At 38.9% G+C, this 20714-nt stretch overlaps 1 protein-coding gene across 7 annotated transcripts in view; it reads right to left on the minus strand.

Annotated features, from left to right (window-relative positions):
• The window catches only part of Nfib (nuclear factor I B), a 221967-nt gene that overhangs the window by 35602 nt on the left and 165651 nt on the right, over positions 1-20714 (minus strand). For 4 of the 7 annotated variants that reach the window (XM_075946296.1, XM_075946292.1, XM_075946295.1 and 1 more), the window contains 4 exons: positions 13327-13461; positions 9577-9761; positions 5401-5566; positions 2306-2388 (listed from right to left, as the gene is read on the minus strand). In XM_075946296.1, the coding sequence (XP_075802411.1) occupies positions 2306-2388; positions 5401-5566; positions 9577-9761; positions 13327-13461 (569 nt within the window). The remainder of the gene's footprint in view (positions 1-2305; positions 2389-5400; positions 5567-9576; positions 9762-13326; positions 13462-20714) is intronic. The other 3 variants (XM_075946297.1, XM_075946298.1, XM_075946294.1) reach the window with 2 other exon arrangements.

Raw genomic sequence — 20714 nt, forward strand, 5'->3', positions numbered from 1 at the left:
CGATTTTCCTCTGCATTCATCACTGAGTGCTTTAAACCAAATGCATTTAGGAGCTGCCCTTAGAAGAGCGGTCTCTTTTAAATCTTCGTAAAGTAATGAGAGAACACAGTAAATCAATCCCATTTCTGCTGGAGGAAGAATAACCTTTCCTGAAGTCATTTAAACTATTTTGCTCCCTCCATTCCTGTATAGTTGAATATGCAGCTTTGTCTCTGCTGCTCTTAATTTGAAAGGTAAAGATAATAGATTTTAACTGGTGCTTCAGTTAAGTGATATGCGCACATCATATGATATACATTTATGGTGTTTTCTTCATGCCTCAACATCATAGTTCATTATGAATTTGGCAAACTGAGTTTCTTTAAGTGAAAATCTTATTACGTAAGCGATAAATTGTCTATCTGCTCTGTATTTAAAATGTTTAACTGTGCAGTATATGGCTTTTTGCTTTCAAGGATTAATACATGCCATATATTCATAAAGAGCAACCATGTTTGAACTCAGAAAATATGTTCACATTGTAAATGATCTTTACTCAAAACTTAAAAAACAAACGTCAGACTTTACAAGAAAGTGTCATAAACATTCCGCAGAGTAAAAGATGCCCAGATTTCTGCCCACAGTTGAGGTCCACATTTTCATTGTGCTGAGCTTTCTTGATGCATCTTTAGATAATGTGAAGAGAGAGGTAAGTTTGGTATGAATGCACCTTTGTGATTACAGGAGACCCTGACAATAATCTTAATTGATACAAACTAAAGCTGCCCTGGGCTAGGACAAAGAGGACAATTGTTTCTCAATGGAAGGGATTGGTTATAATATTCCAAATGTGCTCGGGGTAAAGGTTGAATAACGGAGGCATGTTTTTTGAATTAAAAATTAACTGGAAATTAGAGAGGTGTCATAAAGAATAATGACAAAAATATTTCTGAAAAAATGTATAATTTTTTTTAAAAAACAAGTTTCCAAAACTTATAAATCCTGCATATGTTTTAAAAACATAAAGAGCACATACATTTGTTAAGTAGAACCATAGCAGTGGTAACACATTCATATTATAGTAATTTTCGAGGTGAAAAAAAAGCAACATTCCAGAGAATTATTCCACTAATTATTATTTGGTATTTCCCTAACTATACACAGATGTCTTCAGTCAGTTCTCTTGTATTCTGCGTTGTTATTTTAACCTTGCAAAATGTCAAGTATCTTGAATGAGCTATCATCTTTATGGTTTGCTCTGAACGCCGCATGTGGTGACCTTTACTGTACACAGACTATCACCTTGGCCTGCAACAGGGAAGGCCTGGGAAACAGAGAGGCCACTCTAGAACTGAGGATGCGGGCACAAGTAACTTCGCACGCTTAATGCATATATAAACCTCATCTAAACACAGAGACAACTTGGTGTTTATTCCCGGCTCTGTCTTCTGTACTGGGGCCTACTTTTGTTATGTAATGTTTTACATACTGTGCACTTCGAACTGCTCTGGAGCCAAACTGAAGAACAGCAAACATACGCCTCGTAAAATACACTTCAAGGCTGGAGTGCGTAGACGTATTCCTGTGACCCTATAACTAGAATCATGGGATTTCTCTGTTGGTACGGTTCATGCTTTCGACTGTGGCTAATTTGTTCATAAGCTACCATTAATCCTGGCTGTAGTTTTTCACAGTTTGTGTAAACACTTCATTTGCATTAAATTTACAGCATTAATGGGATGTGAAATTTAAAATCCTACTTGAAACATAAATGATGTAAGAAGGCAGAATCACCCCCCCCCCCAAAAAAAGAAAAGTGTTTCATTGCATCTGAAATCAGTGAAGCAATTGAAATGTATTAGGGTAGGAGTAATGTTTCGCCTGTGAGCTCAGCTACAATACGTACTCCTCCTGGACTAAAATATAAAGGAGGGGGGAAACATCTGGAGAAAACAAAACTGGTCCAAACAGATTACGTACTGACTCTAGCTGGCTTTTCCATGTCAGCGCCTGAAAGCCACACTGGCTAGGAAGTCCTCAGTATACAGGGAGACGGAACAATACTGTCTAGCTGGAACCCAGTGTCTGCGGGTGCTGTCACTACGGTGCTATGAAGACGGGAGAGGCGGTGAGCCAGTTTCAGAAACGTCAGACAGGTGAGAAGCGAAGGATAAATGAGGAAAAAAATTTGGAAAACAAAATGATCAATTTTTGGTCTCAGAAGCCCTGTGAGCCCCATCCTGAATCCAGATCTGAGAGGCAACACGGAGAAAAGCGCCGAAGCAAAGCGTGGCTACCCCATTCCACCTGGGTGAAACGTGCCCACCTGTTGCTGATGCAGGAAGGATGGGTCTCTTGGGTTTAGTCCCACATATCGATTGGCTTGAGGTGTGCCTGAGGCTGTGTAGGCTGATTAAGGAAGAACAAAAACAAAGATAAAAATCGTGAACTGTCAGAACGAACACCCTGTCCATGTATAAGAAACCCAGAGAAGTGGGGGGCACTACCAAGAAGGTGTTTCTCTTTCTCTTCTCTTTTGTCTGAGCGAATCGCAAACAACAGAAAAGAAATTGATTCAAAATCACTGATTCAAATCAACTATCCCCCCCTTAAAGAAAAAAAATCTATGCAGTGAACCACAAGCTACGCTAGGTGTGGGCATCCTTACTGTGTGCCACGGTGTGGTACTGTCTAGATGTCGAGGCTCGGCTACGCTGAAGTCTTTTATCGTAGACACCTTTGACCTGCGTCTAGGGGGATAATCAGTGATGGCTGCCTGGGATCCTAACAGTGACAGTGGATGAAGGGACAGCTGTTGATGACAGGGTTAAGCAGATGCGCTTGATGAGTATGAGATGAAAAAAAAAATGTTTGACTTAACTGTGTAACCGAAAAAAAAAAAACACCTAAAAAATCCACTAATACTTTTCTAAAAGAGGAGCCCGGTTGGATTACATCACATGGAATGACTTAGTTCCATCTTTTATCTAATATGGGGAATGTCCTCCAGCTTGGCAGAAACATTTTTGACCAAACAAATAAACAAAGAAACAAAAACAACAAACAAAACAAAAACCTTCGTTTTCTGTTAGTGTAAAAGCAACTATCTATTGCTTGTGATTGGCCATAGAGGAACTGATGGTACCTATGACATATTTGGTCACCAGGTAGAGTAGATGCAGGTGTCTGCTCTTTACTTTTTGTACAAGTGCTTTTCTGGTGGGGTGAACTTCCCGCAGAAAGATTCTCGTTTTTAAATCTACCTTTTGCAAGGAGCAAAAGAATTAAGCCTATGTCTCCATCTCCGGCTGAACAGAAAAGCTGAGTGTGTACCATATGTTTCACTACAAGGTCTGAAAGGATGAAACCCAGGATAATTAATTAGGAATTCAGACACCGAGTTTAAATAGGCTAGCTTTTATAAACCAATATATTAATTTTTCATGTACACTTTTTCAATGCTTCATTTGAACTTGGAGACTTTTAGGTCAAGTTTTTAAAACACTAAGGATGCTCACAGGTCATCCTGCTAAACAAGGCAAGGATGCCATTAGCAGCCAGGATTCCCCACTCCTCACCAGGCCTTGAGAACTCAATACACAGGCTGGGAAGTGAGAGAGGAGCCTTACTCTCACAGTGTGAACACCATGTCTGGGCTGTTTGTTTGTTTGTTTGTTTTCCAGTCATTAAAGAGAGGCCTCCTTGGTCTCTGTTAACTTTACTGATGTATAAAATCAACATCTAGTTTCATATTATCAGTCGTGTTATTCAGTATTTCTATGTAGAAGTAGGGAAAGGCCAATGAAGCCATGTTTATATAAGCTAGATATTCCTTTAGAATATTTTAGAAATTTTATTAGTCAAATCGTGTCTCTTTTTGAACAACCTCAGCCCGAGTATACAAGCAATTCATTATAAAAGAGACTAAAGGGACACCTGTGACAGGGCTCTGGTTATCTGCACTGGATCTTCCCCTGAATTTGATGTACGGATATCAGCATAAAAGTAGGCGCCAGAAGTTTCTGGAACTTTGGTTTTGAGCATTTATCCTGAAGGTGTTTTTTGACTGCCTTTGAAGAACATATTTTATGTGTTTTTATTTAAACTGTGTCTTAGCTCAAAGGGGCTGTGATGCTCACTGTAAAAGCATGCATATAGCGTCTCAGTGACTGTACTATGCACAGAAACCATCCAGAAGAGGAGTCTCACCCATTTTTGCCCTTAGGAAAGGCTCCTAGGGTTGGACTCTTTACCAGTGAGCGGATTACCAAGCATCACTGAACAGTCGTGTACATCCTAAGCCTCTCTGGACTTACTGCTTTGTCGGGCTCATGAAGTCTGATAAAGTAAGTGCTGAACAGTCACTGTGCACCTAAGGGATTGCCCATTTTTTTTCCTGGATAGTTTCTTTATATGTTTTTAGAAATTATTAAAAAAAAAGAATGTCTTTCCAATGGTTGAGAGAGAAGAGAGAGAGTGAGAGCCAATGATGTCTCTGATGGTGTAATTCCACGAGGGAATTTCCAGAGCACAAAGGTTTTCTTTGCTCTCTGCAAGAAAAACAATGAGAATCTGAGAAACACATCATGGTGATGGAACACGCCAGTGCCTCCCGGATGAAACCTCATCAGTTGCCCATCTGTGCACATCAGTGCCCTTTAAGAAGCTGGTAGTTTGGGTGAAGCCAACTGAAAATGAATTCCTCATCTAATTCTGAATGTTCTATGCTAACTTGGAGGAACCATTTGACTTACGGATGTGTGCTACAAAAGGATGCTACCATTTGCAATGCGGTGGCCATGCTAACACGCCCAGCATCTGATTGTCAGGTGCTAGCAAAAACAACTGAAAGATTTAAAGAAAAAGCTGTAGATAATGAACGTGTAGGGACCTTACACATACCTAACCCTATGCTTCACAGTGTCCTTGCCTGCTCAGTGCAATGTGTGACTGCTTCTCACAATGGCATAACCTACAATGAGGTAAACATGTAATTATCTTGCAGAGGAACTGATTCTATTCACTTGGGGGAGGGGTTTGATTTCTAGAAATGCTCCAATAAGTGATAATTATCTAATCTCTCTTCTGGTGATGGAAAACCTTTGTATACTGTGTTGTGTTATCAGTGTAACTTCAATGTCTACCTTGAACAAGCAGGCATGGGTGATCACTTTTGTTGTGGTCTGTTTGCTCAAAAAAAAAGAAAAGCATGCTTCTCCCTTATCAAATATGATGCCCTAACGGAAATTTGATAAGAGAGAGCATGTGACAGCTAGGCCACGTCCATGCCTGCTAGCTCCACTTAAATGAGAAATCTCCATCTGCTCAGGTAGCCGGAAAAGTCCCCGTGTTCTCCACCTTGGATCATAGATCCAATGGTGCCTTCGATGGACATTTCTCATTTCCTACGGAAATACTTACTGGTTGCTGTAGGTGAAGCTGCCTCACCTTCAGTGGATGTAGTGATGGGTTTAGTATCTGTCATGGTCAGGGTCACAGGCCGCACTGCACTGGGATGGGGAGAGGGTGCCAAGACAGGAGGGAAATGGCCAGGCACTTTCCCTACTACTTGACCACTGCTGTTAGGCTACAAAACAAAAACAGAATGCCGGGTGAAGCGATCCAAAAGGCAGTCGTCCTGTCCAACAGCTCCATGCGGTGCACGCATGTGGATTCTGCACAGGGTGGAGATTTGCCATGCAGTCCCTCTCAAGTCTGAGCTGAAGGCCAATCAATGGTTAGTAGTAAGAAGCAGCAGCAACGGTACTTGACCATTAGTGCACTTTGGACAGAGGATTTCCTCTTTACAATACCCCTAAAAGACCAGCTGGCCTGACCCTCTCATTAGTAGGCCAGAAAACCCACACTGAGTGAGACTGATGCCTAGCTCAAACTACAATGGAATTCCTTCCTGAATTCTCTACAATAAGAACCCAGCAATCCTATGCTCTGCAGCTCATGCTCAGTTTATCTCTCAGTACAATATTTTCCTTCTAAACAATGGTGTCACTGATAGAGCGATACAAAAAGTCAAGGATGGGAAACAAACTCAACTCTATATAGTTTCCTTCGTTTACAGTCAATAGTCCATTCTTCTGCATATAAAACTCTAGCTTTTGCTCGTACACAGGTATTGCAGACACACATACCAGGCAATTTAGACTCTAGGATATCCAGTTCACTTTCAAGAATTTGCTACCACAAGCAGATAGAATGAGTTGTAAAGCATCTAAGATTTCCGGTACACACAGATTTATAAACTGCAGAAGTCAGACATTATGCTTAGGAATAAAACATCCCCACAGGAAGGGACAAGGATGAACCAAAGAGGATGCAAGGACCAGCCAATGCATGCTGCTGTTTGTGAGATTTAATGAAGAAAACTCCCTGGCCAGTTTCAGGAAAGATACTATTACTTGAGTTTTGACCACTCAATAGAAAAAATAGTTACTGTGGAAGGAGCAAACCCCTAAAAGGTGCATTGTCTGAAGAAAGCCTGGACTACATTATCCCAGGTAGAGAAGTCTATTTTTGGTTATACTCATAGAACTATTACTCACTTCATGATCTTTCTAAGAATTTTCTGGAAAGTATTCTCCACAAATATATGGTCTTTATAATCCCAGCTTCCCCAAAGCAAAGAGATCAGTGAAACAATATGTATCTAAATCCATATATATAGATTATAACTGGATATTTCTTTAGGGAAAGATAGCTAACAGTACTTAAATATTTTGACTCAGAGGCATGAACTGAGCCTTTGGGTAGGTAACAGAGGGACTAGTTCCTCTATTCTTTTTTTTTAAATTGACTTTGAACATCCTGACTATTCATCATGAATAACTTTAATTATTTAACTATATATAAGGAAAATAAACTGGAATTTTCCTTGATGAAAGCCTATTGGAAAATTGTATCTTTAAACCAATTTGTTTCAAAATATTCCACTGAATAGCATGACTGTCTCCCTATAACTGGAGCAGTAGTAATGGGAGCAATCTCCAAACTGCTGTGGGGAGGAGAAGGCACCGTAGTTGCTTAAGAATCCAGATTAGCATGACGCTGGATGAAGCCCAGAAGCAGTAGTCAGTCCCCCCATCTTTAGCTCTGGAAGGCACAAAGCAACTGATCTACCCTGAAATGCAAATGAGCTTTGAGTTTGGAATTAAACATCAAAGCAGATACAACAGTTCCTAGAAAAAAAAATTTCTGCCATTCATTATAAAGACACATTTTTCTTTCTAGGTCAGTGGTAGTTTGTTCCTTAAAATAGACATTATCAGCTTCTGGCTATGGGAACATTATAAATGACTGCTTTGTATATGTCCTTGGAAGAAGGAAGTTCTCATTTTCGCGCTCATGGTACAGTCAATGGCAAAAGTGCTTCTGCATAATGTTCACCAAGACAGTTCATATCTACCTGGCGCAGGAGTCAGATGGCAGGAATCTCAAGTAAACACTGCCACAGAAGATAAGCTTTGCAGTGTACAGTCCGTCCACAGGAATTGAATGGCTACGAACGGACAGTATTCTCCCATTCAAAAGGAGGGAAGGGGACAAAAGAGAGCACCCAATTCCATGCAGACATTTCTAAAACCTGGGCCAAATGAAGGTTTCACTTCAAGTTTTCTACCAGTTAAATGAGTGCAGCTAGTTTCTCAAATCTCTACCTTTCCAGCTGCTGCGGGATAGAGAAAAGAAAGGATGAACGGCACTGGCAATAGACTACCTTGTTTACTATGTCTTCCCAGTACATACAATTCTGAAATTTTCTTTTTGCTTTTGGCTTTCAACTGAGATGGAAGAAGGATGCTCCTTTAGAAGCTGGACATTTACTTTGAAAACATGCAGGAAAAACTGTGACCAAAAGCGGCAGATTATCACCTAATATGCACTTTTAACATATAAAGAAATCGAAATATATGTAAAACAAGCACTGAATAATTAAAGAAATGCGTAACACTAAGGCCTGATTTTAATTTGCATAATTTCCCCCTTAACAGTGCCTAATTAAGACATCAGTTTAAAAAAAATCCAATGGAACTCTAAGATTTTCCACACTGAATTAACGTTAAGGACTTTTAATGGATGTCTTAATTAGACTTTGTTATTCATGGAAATTCTACACAAATTGAAATCAGACCTTGTGTGCACGGTTCCCAGATGAGTCTAGCAAAATACTCTATGGAACAGAGTTTTGAATTGATACTCAGAGAGCAAATTTCATTTCTGAACTGGTACCCTAAGATCTCGCTCCTTACTCAATTGTCTTTAGATTCATCATCATCACACCACATGGGCATTTTTTTCTGTAGCACAAATAGATGTTTAACTCTCAATTGTTAATATTTAGTTTCGTATATTAGTTAGTGAAACTAAAAGCAAAGGTAACTTTTTAAGCCACACAAGAGGTACAGTATATTATGTTGAAAACCAAACATCCAGAAGGGACCATCGTGTTTCATTTAACAATGTAACACAAAAGTGCTCACAAAAAAACTTTACAATTGATATGCATATACTTATGTACTCTGATTTTAGCACAACTTAACAGCGGTTTCATAAAACATCGTATAAATCCCCCAAAGTTGTTAGAAGTGGACAGGGGTTTTTGAGATAAAACAGCAAAGCCTGATACTAGTACCTTAAGATCAAAATTACCTTAGAGACCTGATTGCTGTAACTACTGATAAACTCATTCCTGGCACAAAGACTGTTTAGCTGGCTGTGCAAAATTCTCCTGTGAGAAACCCCTGTGTAGTGACCACTCACCCGGAGAAACCATGATCCAGAGTGAGGATGCACAAGAGTTGCTGCACTTATACAACGAATCCCTGAAGGGATGCTGAGAGATAGAGAGATAGAGAGATAGAGAGATAGAGAGATAGAGAGATAGATAGATAGATAGATAGATAGATAGATAGATAGATAGACGATAGTTAGATAGATGGTAGATAGATAGATGATAGATAGATAGATAGATAGATAGATAGATAGATAGACAGATAGGCAGATAGATAGACAGATAAATAGGCAGATGATAGATAAAAACAGACAGACAGAGACAGAAAGAGCTGGAAATGCCATTCATTATTAAATGTAAGTCATGTCTCTGCAAAGAGTCAGGAGTCATCAAAGGCGGCTGAAAATGTTTACATTACCAAAGCTGATTTTAATGCCGAGTAACTGGCCTATAAATACAGCTGTAAGTTCTTTTGTGGCTGTTTATTTTAGCGCATACCTTGCTCCTGCCTGCAATAAGCACTTTGTCCCTATGTCAAACCAGGTATTTCAGAGGTGTGAACTCCAGCTTAGCGTGTTTTTGGCATTGAACATTCTGCATAAACTTTCTTTCAATCCAAAAACATAAAATCCAAAACATCTTCACAAATTTATCCCTCTGGGGCAACACATTTCCTACCTGTCATTCAGCCACCTTTAAATAAGAAAAAAGTATTGAGTCACCAAGAGACTTTCTGGAGACAGACTGCAAGGCTCGATGTTCCAGGCATACTCTGACTAACCCTGGTGCCTGAGAACGAGGCCCATCCCACTCCCCTTGGGCACTATGTTTATTTTGTTTCCTCTTATTTTTACCTGGCTGGTTTGAGGACTGGATGGGTCATAAGAAGGGACATAGTTCTTCAGAGTATCCTGAGGATTCAGGTGGGGAGGGTATCTGATGGTGGGATGAGAAAAGTAGCTTGACGGGGCTGGAGGAAGGATAGCTTGCGTTGGAAACGGCAACGGCGAGGGTGGAGGTGGAGTTCGAGTTGAGATGACTGCAGAACACACAAGAGAAAAACACAGAGGTCGCTGGTCAGCAGTCTGCCTTCCGGCTTCATTCCCTTCCAGTGCTAGAAAACAGATCCGTTCATTCCCTTGCTCCCACAATTAAACCACGTTTCAGTGTGCTTTCCCAATGCTAGTACCACGAAGGACATATAGGCACAAAGCCACCCTACATAACCAACACATCTTTCTTTCCAGACCCAAGAACAATTAAAAGAAAAAGAAAATTCTCCTGTATGGTAAAACTAGACAAAGTATTTCTTTCAGCAAATTCCTTTCCATTCAAGATATAGTCTTTGATTACAAGTGTTTGTCTCCCTAAATTCAGACAAAGCTATCGCATTAATTAAAGACACACCAATTTTTCTACTATAACTCATAATAGAAATGCAACTCAATTTCAAATAAATCATCTCCTTATACAACCTAGCTGACAGTTGTTTAAAATGAAAGCTAACAGTTAACAGACCAGAATGTCAGGTCATGAATAATGGTCTGCTCACTGTGTAAATACTCTGGTGTATTAGCACATGGGCTGGACTCCTCCTCCTAATGAAGATGGTTCCTATCCAAACCAGAAGATCTTCATCCTATAGCTATTTTTAATCTGATTCCAGCTGTTACTATATTGAAGTTCAAAGGTATTGTTGAGGTACAATCTAAAAAAACCACAAAACTCTTAAATTGTTATATAGGTAAACATATGAATTTGCCCATGTATTTTACAATCGTATGTTCTACTGTCAGAAGGAAATACTATATGTGCTTTAGATCATAGTCAGTGGTGATTTCCACAATAGTATGATCATAATGTTTAGTTCTGAAAAATAAAACTTAAAGATGGAGAAAAATATTTTAGCCATTATCTCTATAAAGCTCCTGGAAATAATTATATAATTATTAATTAAGACAACAAATTTATAAAAGTAAAGCCTAAATCTCTATTGCTTTGAAATTTTGATCCAAGTCATAAGAAAATAAAAACAGTGTTCCATGGTTTGGGAAACAATGTGCGAGCTAAGTTCTCTTCGTGACTACAAGTGAAGATTGTCTAGAATGATCATCTTCAGCTTTATAATTATGACAAAAAGAAAGAGGGAGAAGGAGAGAGTTTTAAGACACATTGCTATTTTCCTCAAAGAAAACACCCAGGATATGAAAATTTAGGAGTGCATACTGCAGAACCACAAATTTAGATCAACAAGACTAGGAGACTGGTTTTCGGAACCTGCAGAGGCATGGCAACAGAATCCGTGGTTTAAACCTTTTCCCTTCTCCACATGTTGTGGGGAACAACTGTACATTTCTTACAACAGAAGTCCTGCACGAATTTCTTTAAGATGTACATTCACTTGAAGCATAACTTAAAGAAGTACAAATGTTTACTGAAAATCAGGCATTTTTTTAACTTAGTGTCAAAGGTTTGTTTTTGTGTTTTGTTTTGTTTTTGACCCTAAGGCCAGGACATCAACAACACTAGGTAAGTGCTTTCTACCAATGAACTACACCCAGAGTCATAAGTGATTAAATGATCTTAATCTGCTCATTTAACTATGGATTTTGTTCCCACATGCACATAAACCCCTGTGAGAAACACAGGTGCTCCATCTTGACCACTGGGCTTAAGAACTCATTGGTCTCAGCAGTTTAGAAAAAAAAAATCTTTTTTTTTAACAGAAGTGGAACAATTCAAGTTTGAATTCAAATCTATGGGTAGCTCAGGAACTGGAGTGGGATTGAAAAAAGCAGATTAGATTTTTTATTTCAAAATAAAAAGTTTACCTTGTAAACAAAAGTCATTTTAATCCCTTGAAAAGGACAGAAAAGCAAATTACACAACAGAAATGTTTTCCTTCATTTTGAGAGAAAACATAGATTTGCATATTTTTGCTTGCATTATTGAAAATTCTTCCTAATTGTCTTTCTCCCTCTAGTCTGACTCCTTCCAGCACTACCTTTATCGTTTTGTACCAAAGACTTTTTAAAAATACCCTTGCAATTTTGTGTCTTTCCTGCTGAAATACCTGCAATTGATTTCACATTGTCTCTATAATAGCATCCCAGCAATTTCACAGATTTGTGTGGGTCCTCCTGTGTGTCAGGCCCCTTTCCTGGATCACTGGCCTTACTAGAATTTGTGGGTCCTAGGCCACCTGTCATTTCCTTGCCACAGTGACCATACTATATTGGGACCTATTGTTGCCTCTTCCTGGAACATGCATCTTGCTGGCTTGTTGTTCCTTCTTGTGGATAGCCCACTCTTTAAATTTAGCAAAACATATCTCTTTCAGGCATCGACATCTCCACCAAGAACCTGGTCCTATTGAGATTATATACTTGGGCAGGGATTGGTCCACTAATCCCTACTATGTCATAAGTGCTTTAAGAGCAAAACCTTTGCCTTGACCAAGGTTCTTACCAAGGTGGGTACCTATTAAATATACTAAATGTATATGTGACTGGTATTTTGGGTATTTAAGTATTTGACAGAAAACCAAAATGTAAAGTTTATATAGCGGCTTCATGTTTCATTATCTATATGATATATAAAAGTACCATTTAATTATTTAAACCATTATAAGCATGAATTCTTAATCAGGTGTCATATGCAGAAGCCATGACCTAGAAATTAATCATGGCCAAATATGCAACATCTATGAAGTGGTTACTGATTTTTTTCCCATTTGGCTCAGAAGATCAAACAATTTATATGAAAATTCTTCTACCACTATAATTTTATATTCCTCTTAGTTTCATAATTTCACTAATTATAACTAAGATTATGCATTTTTAAAGAAAGCAACAATAAACCTCATGTTACAACTTATGAGTGAAGGTTTAAAAACTAGATACAGCAGGATAAGGGTCATCTAACTACAAATGAGAAGCAAAAAAATATTATAAATATAGTAATATGTAAAACTATCAAGCCACTAGCCTCTAGGAGGCTTAAAAGTAACAGATACCCAGCATACAGTACTGAGTACTAATTTATATAGTTCTTCAACTTTCAAAGTTATACTATTGTTTCACTAAAATATCAATATGAAATGTTGAATAATCCTTCTTAACTAAACTATCAGATATATCATGTGCCCCAGACAGAAATATTTGTGCATATAGAACATCTGGCATGTATAATCTTATTAATTTTATTCGTAAGTAAGTACTTATTTATGGGCAAAGTCTATATTCTCGGTTCCTATGAAAAGAACCCCTAAACTCATCAATATACTTAGAACTCCATCTTTCTCTAGCAGAATATACATAACTTGGGCCAATCTCAGGCTAAAGTTAGGGTAAATATATATCCCATTTTTAAAAGTTCTTGTGATTAAAACTTTAAATTTCCAAATTAAAATATTTATTAAATTATACAATATTAAATATCTTCTCATAAACTGATAAGAAAAAAACATTTTGTCCATTAGCAACCTTCCCTTTGGGTCCTCCTGTGTTTATATAGAGGATATAGTCACCCTAGCAACGGTGGTAAACTTCCCCTCCACCCTTAAGTGTTTGCTGTGTGGAGGAGAGGAACTTGAAACTCCTCACCACTGTGCGCGACTCCAGGTATTCCGGGATGGTGGTGCTGGGGGAAAGTGCTCAACCTTGGGGAAGAATCCTGTGGAGATGTAGAGCTAAACAGTGGCTTCTCGGGCTTCTTCATTGTCGTTGGAGAAGACATATCTGCAAAGGAAAAGGGACACATTCAAGCAGCCGGGCCTTCTTACGCAATGAGGCTGGTGTCAACATAACAGATCTCATTTCCCAATGCTCTAGGATTCTTTTCCTCTCACCCATTTAGAAAAATCTATACACAAGGTCAAAGGCCCAGCTGTGCTCGAGCTGTAAGATATCTTTCAGAAGCATTCCAGCTGAAGCTACCCAAAGCACCATTAAAGAAGCCCAGAAGATGGGAAAATCCACACGCTGGAGACTTGAAGGTCCTCTGTAACCCAGAGCTCACTGACTTCTTTCATTTCTGCGATTTAGGGCTGTTTTGACCTGATATCTAGACTGTGATAACAACGAGGGCATTTCTGGGTGCTAGTATGTGAGAAACAATCCCTGACTTAACATCTTATATGGAAAACTTATGCCATTGTACAGTCAATATATATATTCCCTAACCTGTTCATTCTACAAACAATTATCAGATTCCTCTATTTCCCATATAAATATGGATATTAAGTAACATAAAAAGCAATTCCTGACTTAGGGACATTCACTGTTAGCCAAGAAGAAAATGCCATGGAAAGAGTTGTCACCAGTGGGGAGGACGTGTGTGGGGTGAGAGCGGAGACACTGTGGCATTTGCTGCTATAGTCCCGGCCTCTGTGTACAGAGTACTGCTCTCCTGACTGTGCTGAGGAAGGCAGCCCCCATCTAGTTCCATGTTCAAAATGTGCACGGGGATAAAAGAGCTATAAGAAAGCATTTGAAAGTGGTGGGACAGGGTAAAATACTTAACTACTTCAAGCGATGTGTGAAGAAAGGAGACGCGCAGTTGGGAGAACACACATGAGCAAGGTCTAGATCTGAGGTACCTGTGTCTGAATGTTATAGAGGGGCACATGCGGCCATAGACAGTTTAGACAGAGCATGCCCTCCAGAAATTAAACAGAGGAGGACTATCTACAAGGGACTCACTATGGAGACCCACTTAAAAAGACCCCCAATTCATGATTAATACTCATTTCACAAGTCTGTTTTAGAGGACTCCTTGATTCCAGAAATGACACCAGTTTCTGGATTTACCCTCTGCTTCTATAAAGTGAAACACCTACTGAAGGAAAATAAAGAAGAAGAGAGGGTATTGTGGATATTACTTTTGTATTTCTAGGTGTCTTACTTCATTCACAATACCTGCCAATAAATGAACATGAGAAGAGGCATTGAAAGTATACGAGATAGACTGCACTGAAAAGCGTTTAGGGGAATTAAGGAATGGAAAATAAGAGATTGGGATGAACATGACAGAATGTTAGAGGAGGGAAGCTGAAAGGAATAAATAACAGTAATTTTCAAAACAACAGAAGAAATACTGTACGCCAACTCGTAAAAGAAGTATCCATGGCCGGGTGGTGGTGGCACACGCATTTAATCCCAGCGCTAGGGAGGCAGAGGCAGGCAGATCTCTGTGAGTTCAAGGCCAGCCTGGTCTACAAGAGCTAGTTCCAGGACAGGAACCAAAAGCTACGGAGAAACCCTGTCTCGAAAATCAAAAAAAAAAAAAAAAAGAAGAAGAAGAAGAAGAAGAAGAATCATCATCCATGGCTTTACCCATCCATGCCATACTTAACACTGCTAAAATACAGACAGCGGCGAGAGGCCGAGGTAAAGTGGGCAGACCAATGCAACAGGTAAGTGAACCAATTAGTGCAGGAGAATTAATGGCTGTTATGAAAGTCATTATCTTGGGTCACACAACGTGTCTGAACAGACTACCCAGCAGGCACCTCTGATTGGTGAGGAAGATGACACAGGATTTAACATCTCAGGTAATGCTCATTTTTACGAAGGCTTATAAATTTATATTAAAATCTCTAACAATAACATAACCTATGAAATTTGTATTTTATCATTAACAATTTTAAATGTGTGCACAGTAGACAAATAACAATAGATTTCTTCTACCCAGCAGCCAACTTCAGCCATTATCCACTCAGAATCTTCCACATACTTCCATGCCCTGTGCTACTTTGGAAGCGAATTTATTGTCATACAATTTCATCTCCAATTTTTCTGTATACATATTTAGAAGGACTCTACCATTTAAAATAAAACCACTAAAACTTTAGCATGACACTAAAAAAATAAGACCTGCATTTTTATTTTCAATGTTCTGATATTTAAAAAAGGCCTCCCAGTATTATTAATGTGAGAGACTAGTCGCCAGGTATTTTTTACCATTTGAAAAATTACCTGAGTTTTGGTAAAGGCATCTAATAAAATTGAGTATTTGTTTTGAGCAAACTGACACTTAAGGAATAGACGTGCTACTGTAGGCAGTAGACAGCAGAAGCCACACTTCTGACAAATGGGTAGCAGCTACTGCTCTATTAGAATCCAGTTTTTTATATAGTTTTCAAAAAGAGAAAAAGAAAAGAAAATTTTTCATGAAGCCACAACAATTAAAGCTACCACAAAGGGGTGAGGAGTAGAATTTAAATGCAAGGTTTAAAAAATTAGGAAAAGGAAAGTCATTTCAACTTAAGTTAACCTTCAAAATATCAACGACAATGCCAGGCTTCATCCAAGAACTATCTCGCATTAAAAGGAATGATTTTGTATTGGGTTTTCCCTACTAGAAGCTGAACTTAGACATACAAATTGTTAGAAGAGAAGGCGCCTCCACATCACTCCTTATGATAGATAATAATGTTTCCGTTTCAATGTGTTTTAAACGACTTAAAAAGATTGCCTTTTTAAGGTATATGAGCATTTTGCCTGTATGTATGAATGTCCCACATGTATTCCAGGGGACTTTGCAGGTCAGGAGAGAAACCAGATCCCAAAACTGGAGTTATGGATGGTAGCAAGCGCCATGGGAGTGCTGGGAACTAAGTCTGGGGCCTCTACAAGAGCAGAGAGTTCACCTAACAGCAGAATCATTGCTGCTGTCCCCATTTCAAATTTGCAATGACTGGTGATTTTAAAGAGACAGTTACTTATTATTGACTCTTACATTTCCTTCTGTCTCCATGCAAAGTGAAAAACAACCAAACAAACAACCTGAGGCATGTAACTCAGTCTTCCAGACCTTCTGAGAATGGGCGGTGAAGGACCACACACACGGCATGGAAAGAGTGGTTCCCAGTGCACTCAGAAGTAGAGAAGAGTTATTCTGTCTGAAGCACTTCCAAAAACCACCCTAAAAAAAAGAGCCCTAAAACTACCACAACCATCAGAATGCTCACAAAACACAGCCAAACTCACAGGAGTCTCTTTTCAGAAAGGAAGAAGTCAAATGTCATTTGTATAAAAGTTTAAGCTTATGAATGATTTTATCATTTTTGACTTATGTAATTTAAAGTTTTCTCTTAATCAGAATAATACCCTTCGCTTTTGGGAGTAGTTACCAGATGTCTACTTGGGGGTGTGGAGGTGCTCTTTCAGACATCTGTCTAATAAAGCAGTATTAGAATGTAGCTTTATTTCTTTCTCTTCCCATTAAGTGAAATGAATTCTGGATCCATTAATCAATAGGGAAATACTGCTATGTGTAGGGAAAGGGCACTGTGCTAAGCACTCAGAGACACAGAAGTGAATTCCTCTCAGAGGAAAGCACAGCTCTACAGACTAAGGAAAAACAGAAAGGCAATTATGTGGGGATCTCAGGGCTGAGTTTCTAGACATTGCATTTTAACCACGAATCAAACTTGTATTGTTTTGATTTTAATTTTATTTTGAAAGTCTGTAGTCTAATAGACTTCCAACATAAGAATGACATCATTTCTATTTTTAATGCATGTATATACTATACAGAAAGTGGTTGGGGACTGAAAATATGAAAGAGAAGGCTTTTGGTGGCCCACGTGTCAAGAAAAACAGATGCTGTGCTTTGTGCAACCCGCTGCTCCTCAAGAAGGAAGAATAATACATAAAAAGATTAAATTGAAAATTAGTTGAACAAAGCTGGGCAATGTATAAATATATAATAAGTTGAATGATAATACATCCATAATAAAGGGTAAGTTGAATAATACATAAGATAAGGCCACTGAAGAGAAAGAAAGCAGTAAGACAAGAAGTAGCTGGTACTTCTTCTAAAAGAGGGCAGGAACACCTCACAACTGGTAAGAAAGAGGAAAAAGCCAGGAAGTCCTTAGCGTTAGTACAAGATGTAAGTTCTATTTATATAGAAGTCATTTATAATTGAAATTACTTCACATTGGAAACTGTCCCAAAATTTGACTGTCTTTCTATCTTTTTCCAGTTTATATATTTTTTCATTTATTTAATTGATTTGTATAGAGACGGTCTTATTATATAGTCCAGAAGGGTCTCAAACTCAGAATCCTTCTGGCTCAGCCTCCCAAGAGCTGGGATTCCACACGTGCACAGTATGTTTGCCACCAGACCTTTGCACGTGTCCCTATCTGAATCAAGAATTTTAACAGTGTACTTGAGGGGTCCAAGGAATGTGTTTCCATCCTTCTGCCTCCTTGAGTGATGTTTTCTCCCTTATTCAATTAGGTTTCCCTGTTCTCTTCTTCTAACACCACACTTTGCCTGGCTGAACATACTTAGGCAGACCATGATTCCACCTGGGAAACTTTGGAGATCTACGGCCAGCAACATGGCTCAGCAGGCACAGGCACCTGTATCAAGCTTGGTGATCTGAGCCTGATCCCCAGAAATCACATGGCTGGTGAGAATTGGCCCCTGAGGTTTTCCTCTGCCGACCACATCACATGAAGGCCAAGGTTTGCACACGTACACACAAGCATGTGTATACACCCACAACACAATAAAAAAGTGAATAAATGTAAGAAATATTGAGGTCTATATGTCATTAGCAATCTTATGCTAAAACCTTATATTACTTGATGACTTAATCATTTTTCATCTGTTCATATATATATATATATATATATATATATATATATATATATATATATATATATATGAGATGTAGAGGATGGAAATAACTTAGAAATGAAATAAATATACAAAAAATATAGGATTCAAAGAAAGCAGGAAAGAATAAAGCAGGTCCATGCCTAGGTAGTGTATTTTCAAACCTCTTACATGTGAAATGAGCTGTGTGAGACGAGGTGTTCACTGGTAGCCCAGTGAGCACAATTAACCCACGATGGCTGGTCTCAAATGCACGTTCCATGAGCCGCAAAAAGAATATATTATTGTGTGAGAAAAAGAATCTATTTTCAATAAAAGGAAAAATAAGCCTCATAATGGAAAATGATTCAGCAGCAACAACAAAAGGGTAGTTGAATGGAAACCAAAGAGAGACGGCCAACCAACCACCGAGCACCCAATAAGTAGGAGGGGATTTGGCTGCACACCAAATTCAAGGTGCTCAGCAAGACCCACTGGCCCTGGGGCTGGTGAGGTTCACAATCCAGCGAAAGGGGCAGATGTAAGACACAAAAATTCATTAAATAATCATAACCATGGTAATACTAGATTGTACCAAGGATTCTTCTTCATGACAAAAGACTAGGGAGGCCAAGCCTTCAAAAAGGAAGGTTGGTGTTGAAGGCACTACTCCTTGCTGTCCATACCGGTACAGATTCATAATTGGACAATTAGCTAGGGCTTTAGAACTAATTATATAGTGAATTATAAAATAAAGTATCTCCCAAGAACAACAACAATAACAAAAGGTTAAGTAAGTTACTGATAAGAGTTCACGTGGACTTAAGCCTATCTTTAAACAAACATTTTTCAAACCAAGTTATAGTAACTTTTACTAGCTAGCCTGAGTTTTTGGCACTGGAGCAGGTATACATCCTAAGCCCTGATGTGTCATTCATTCCACAGCATCACTTTAAAGAGATAAAAAGCCTACACAAATAAGGAGTTAGACCAACTCATCTCCCAACAAGGTAATTTCGGCTACAAAAGGCAAGAGCCGCAGCGAAGTACAGCGTATGTACTCTGCTGGGCGGCAGCTTGCACAAATGGTGCTCCAGATGTATATCTGTTCAAGGCAGCCCAAGGCAACAATTTTGATCGATTCTAATGTGATAAAATGCTGCAGGGAAAGTGTGCAGAAATGTGTTTACGTCAGCCCTTAATTAAACTGTTGTTCACGTCCAAAGGACCTTAGCAAACACTGGTGAGACGTTGAGTTTTGGCAATCTCTTCATAAAAGCAAAGGCCCCCTTCCTCGGTCTATAGCAGCCTGTCATCTAAGTTGCTCCCGGGATAAATGTCACATGGCACTCCAATCACTTAGCCACCTGTTAGCAGAACTTTACCAAAGTCAACTAGTGATCTGGGGCAAGCTTGAACAGCCACCTTTAGCACCTGCCTGCCGGGGACACCTGCTCTCCTTCCACGTAGGCTGGCTTCTCCAGTGTGTCCAACTACACTAAGGATACCAACCCGATTTCTGTAGCCAACCTAGAAAACAAACCATTTTATTTGCTAAGAAATTTCCACTCTTTTCCTATAACACATTGGATCTGTAACTGTTTCAAATTAATTATGAAAAAGTCCACAAGACACCCTAAATTTCTGGGAGCTGCTATTTTTAGCCTACCGTGACACTAAATTATAACATAGTAATGCTTGTGCCAGTTCTATGGCTTAGGAAAACATATTTCTATGTAATTAACAAAGAAGTAATTGCATGGAAATATTTTTAAAGGTTGATTATTTTATATATTCCTCAGCTGTCTTCCTTCCTTACTTGGCAGACTCATAAGCAAGTCTAAATGAACTTTACGCACAAGCCCACACTGGCTATCGTCTCATTTGCTAGTACTGAATGCTAATGTATATTTTGTTTCTCTACTTAAAAAGCTATAGTCATGGTTTTAACTATCTTCTTAGTTTTTACATTATTAAGCTGTTGGACATTTTAAGGTATCTCCCTCTGACCCCGATACACACACACACACACACACACACACACACACACACACACACATTTTTTCCCCCCAGAAATCAAGGTACAATACAGAAAGAGCTGGGAAACTTCTGTGAACTTTGACCCTCTCGTATGATGCAGACCAGAGAAACACATCTTATATGTGGGAATATTTAACTCAAAGACAGTGCGCTGACTGGAGTTTGACAAGATTATATTACAGCCACATCTTACTAAGTTGTTAGTCCCTCTGAGTTCTCTACTTTCCTTTTTATTTTTGACTTTTGCAGGTTTTAGACTTTTATACATTAAAATCTTTCTATAGGTTTACACAAACTGGGGTGGGCACTCGTCAGAGACCAAACTCATTTCTCGATGA

This window comes from Microtus pennsylvanicus, chromosome 13 (assembly GCF_037038515.1).
Source record: "Microtus pennsylvanicus isolate mMicPen1 chromosome 13, mMicPen1.hap1, whole genome shotgun sequence".
NCBI lineage: Eukaryota > Metazoa > Chordata > Mammalia > Rodentia > Cricetidae > Microtus > Microtus pennsylvanicus.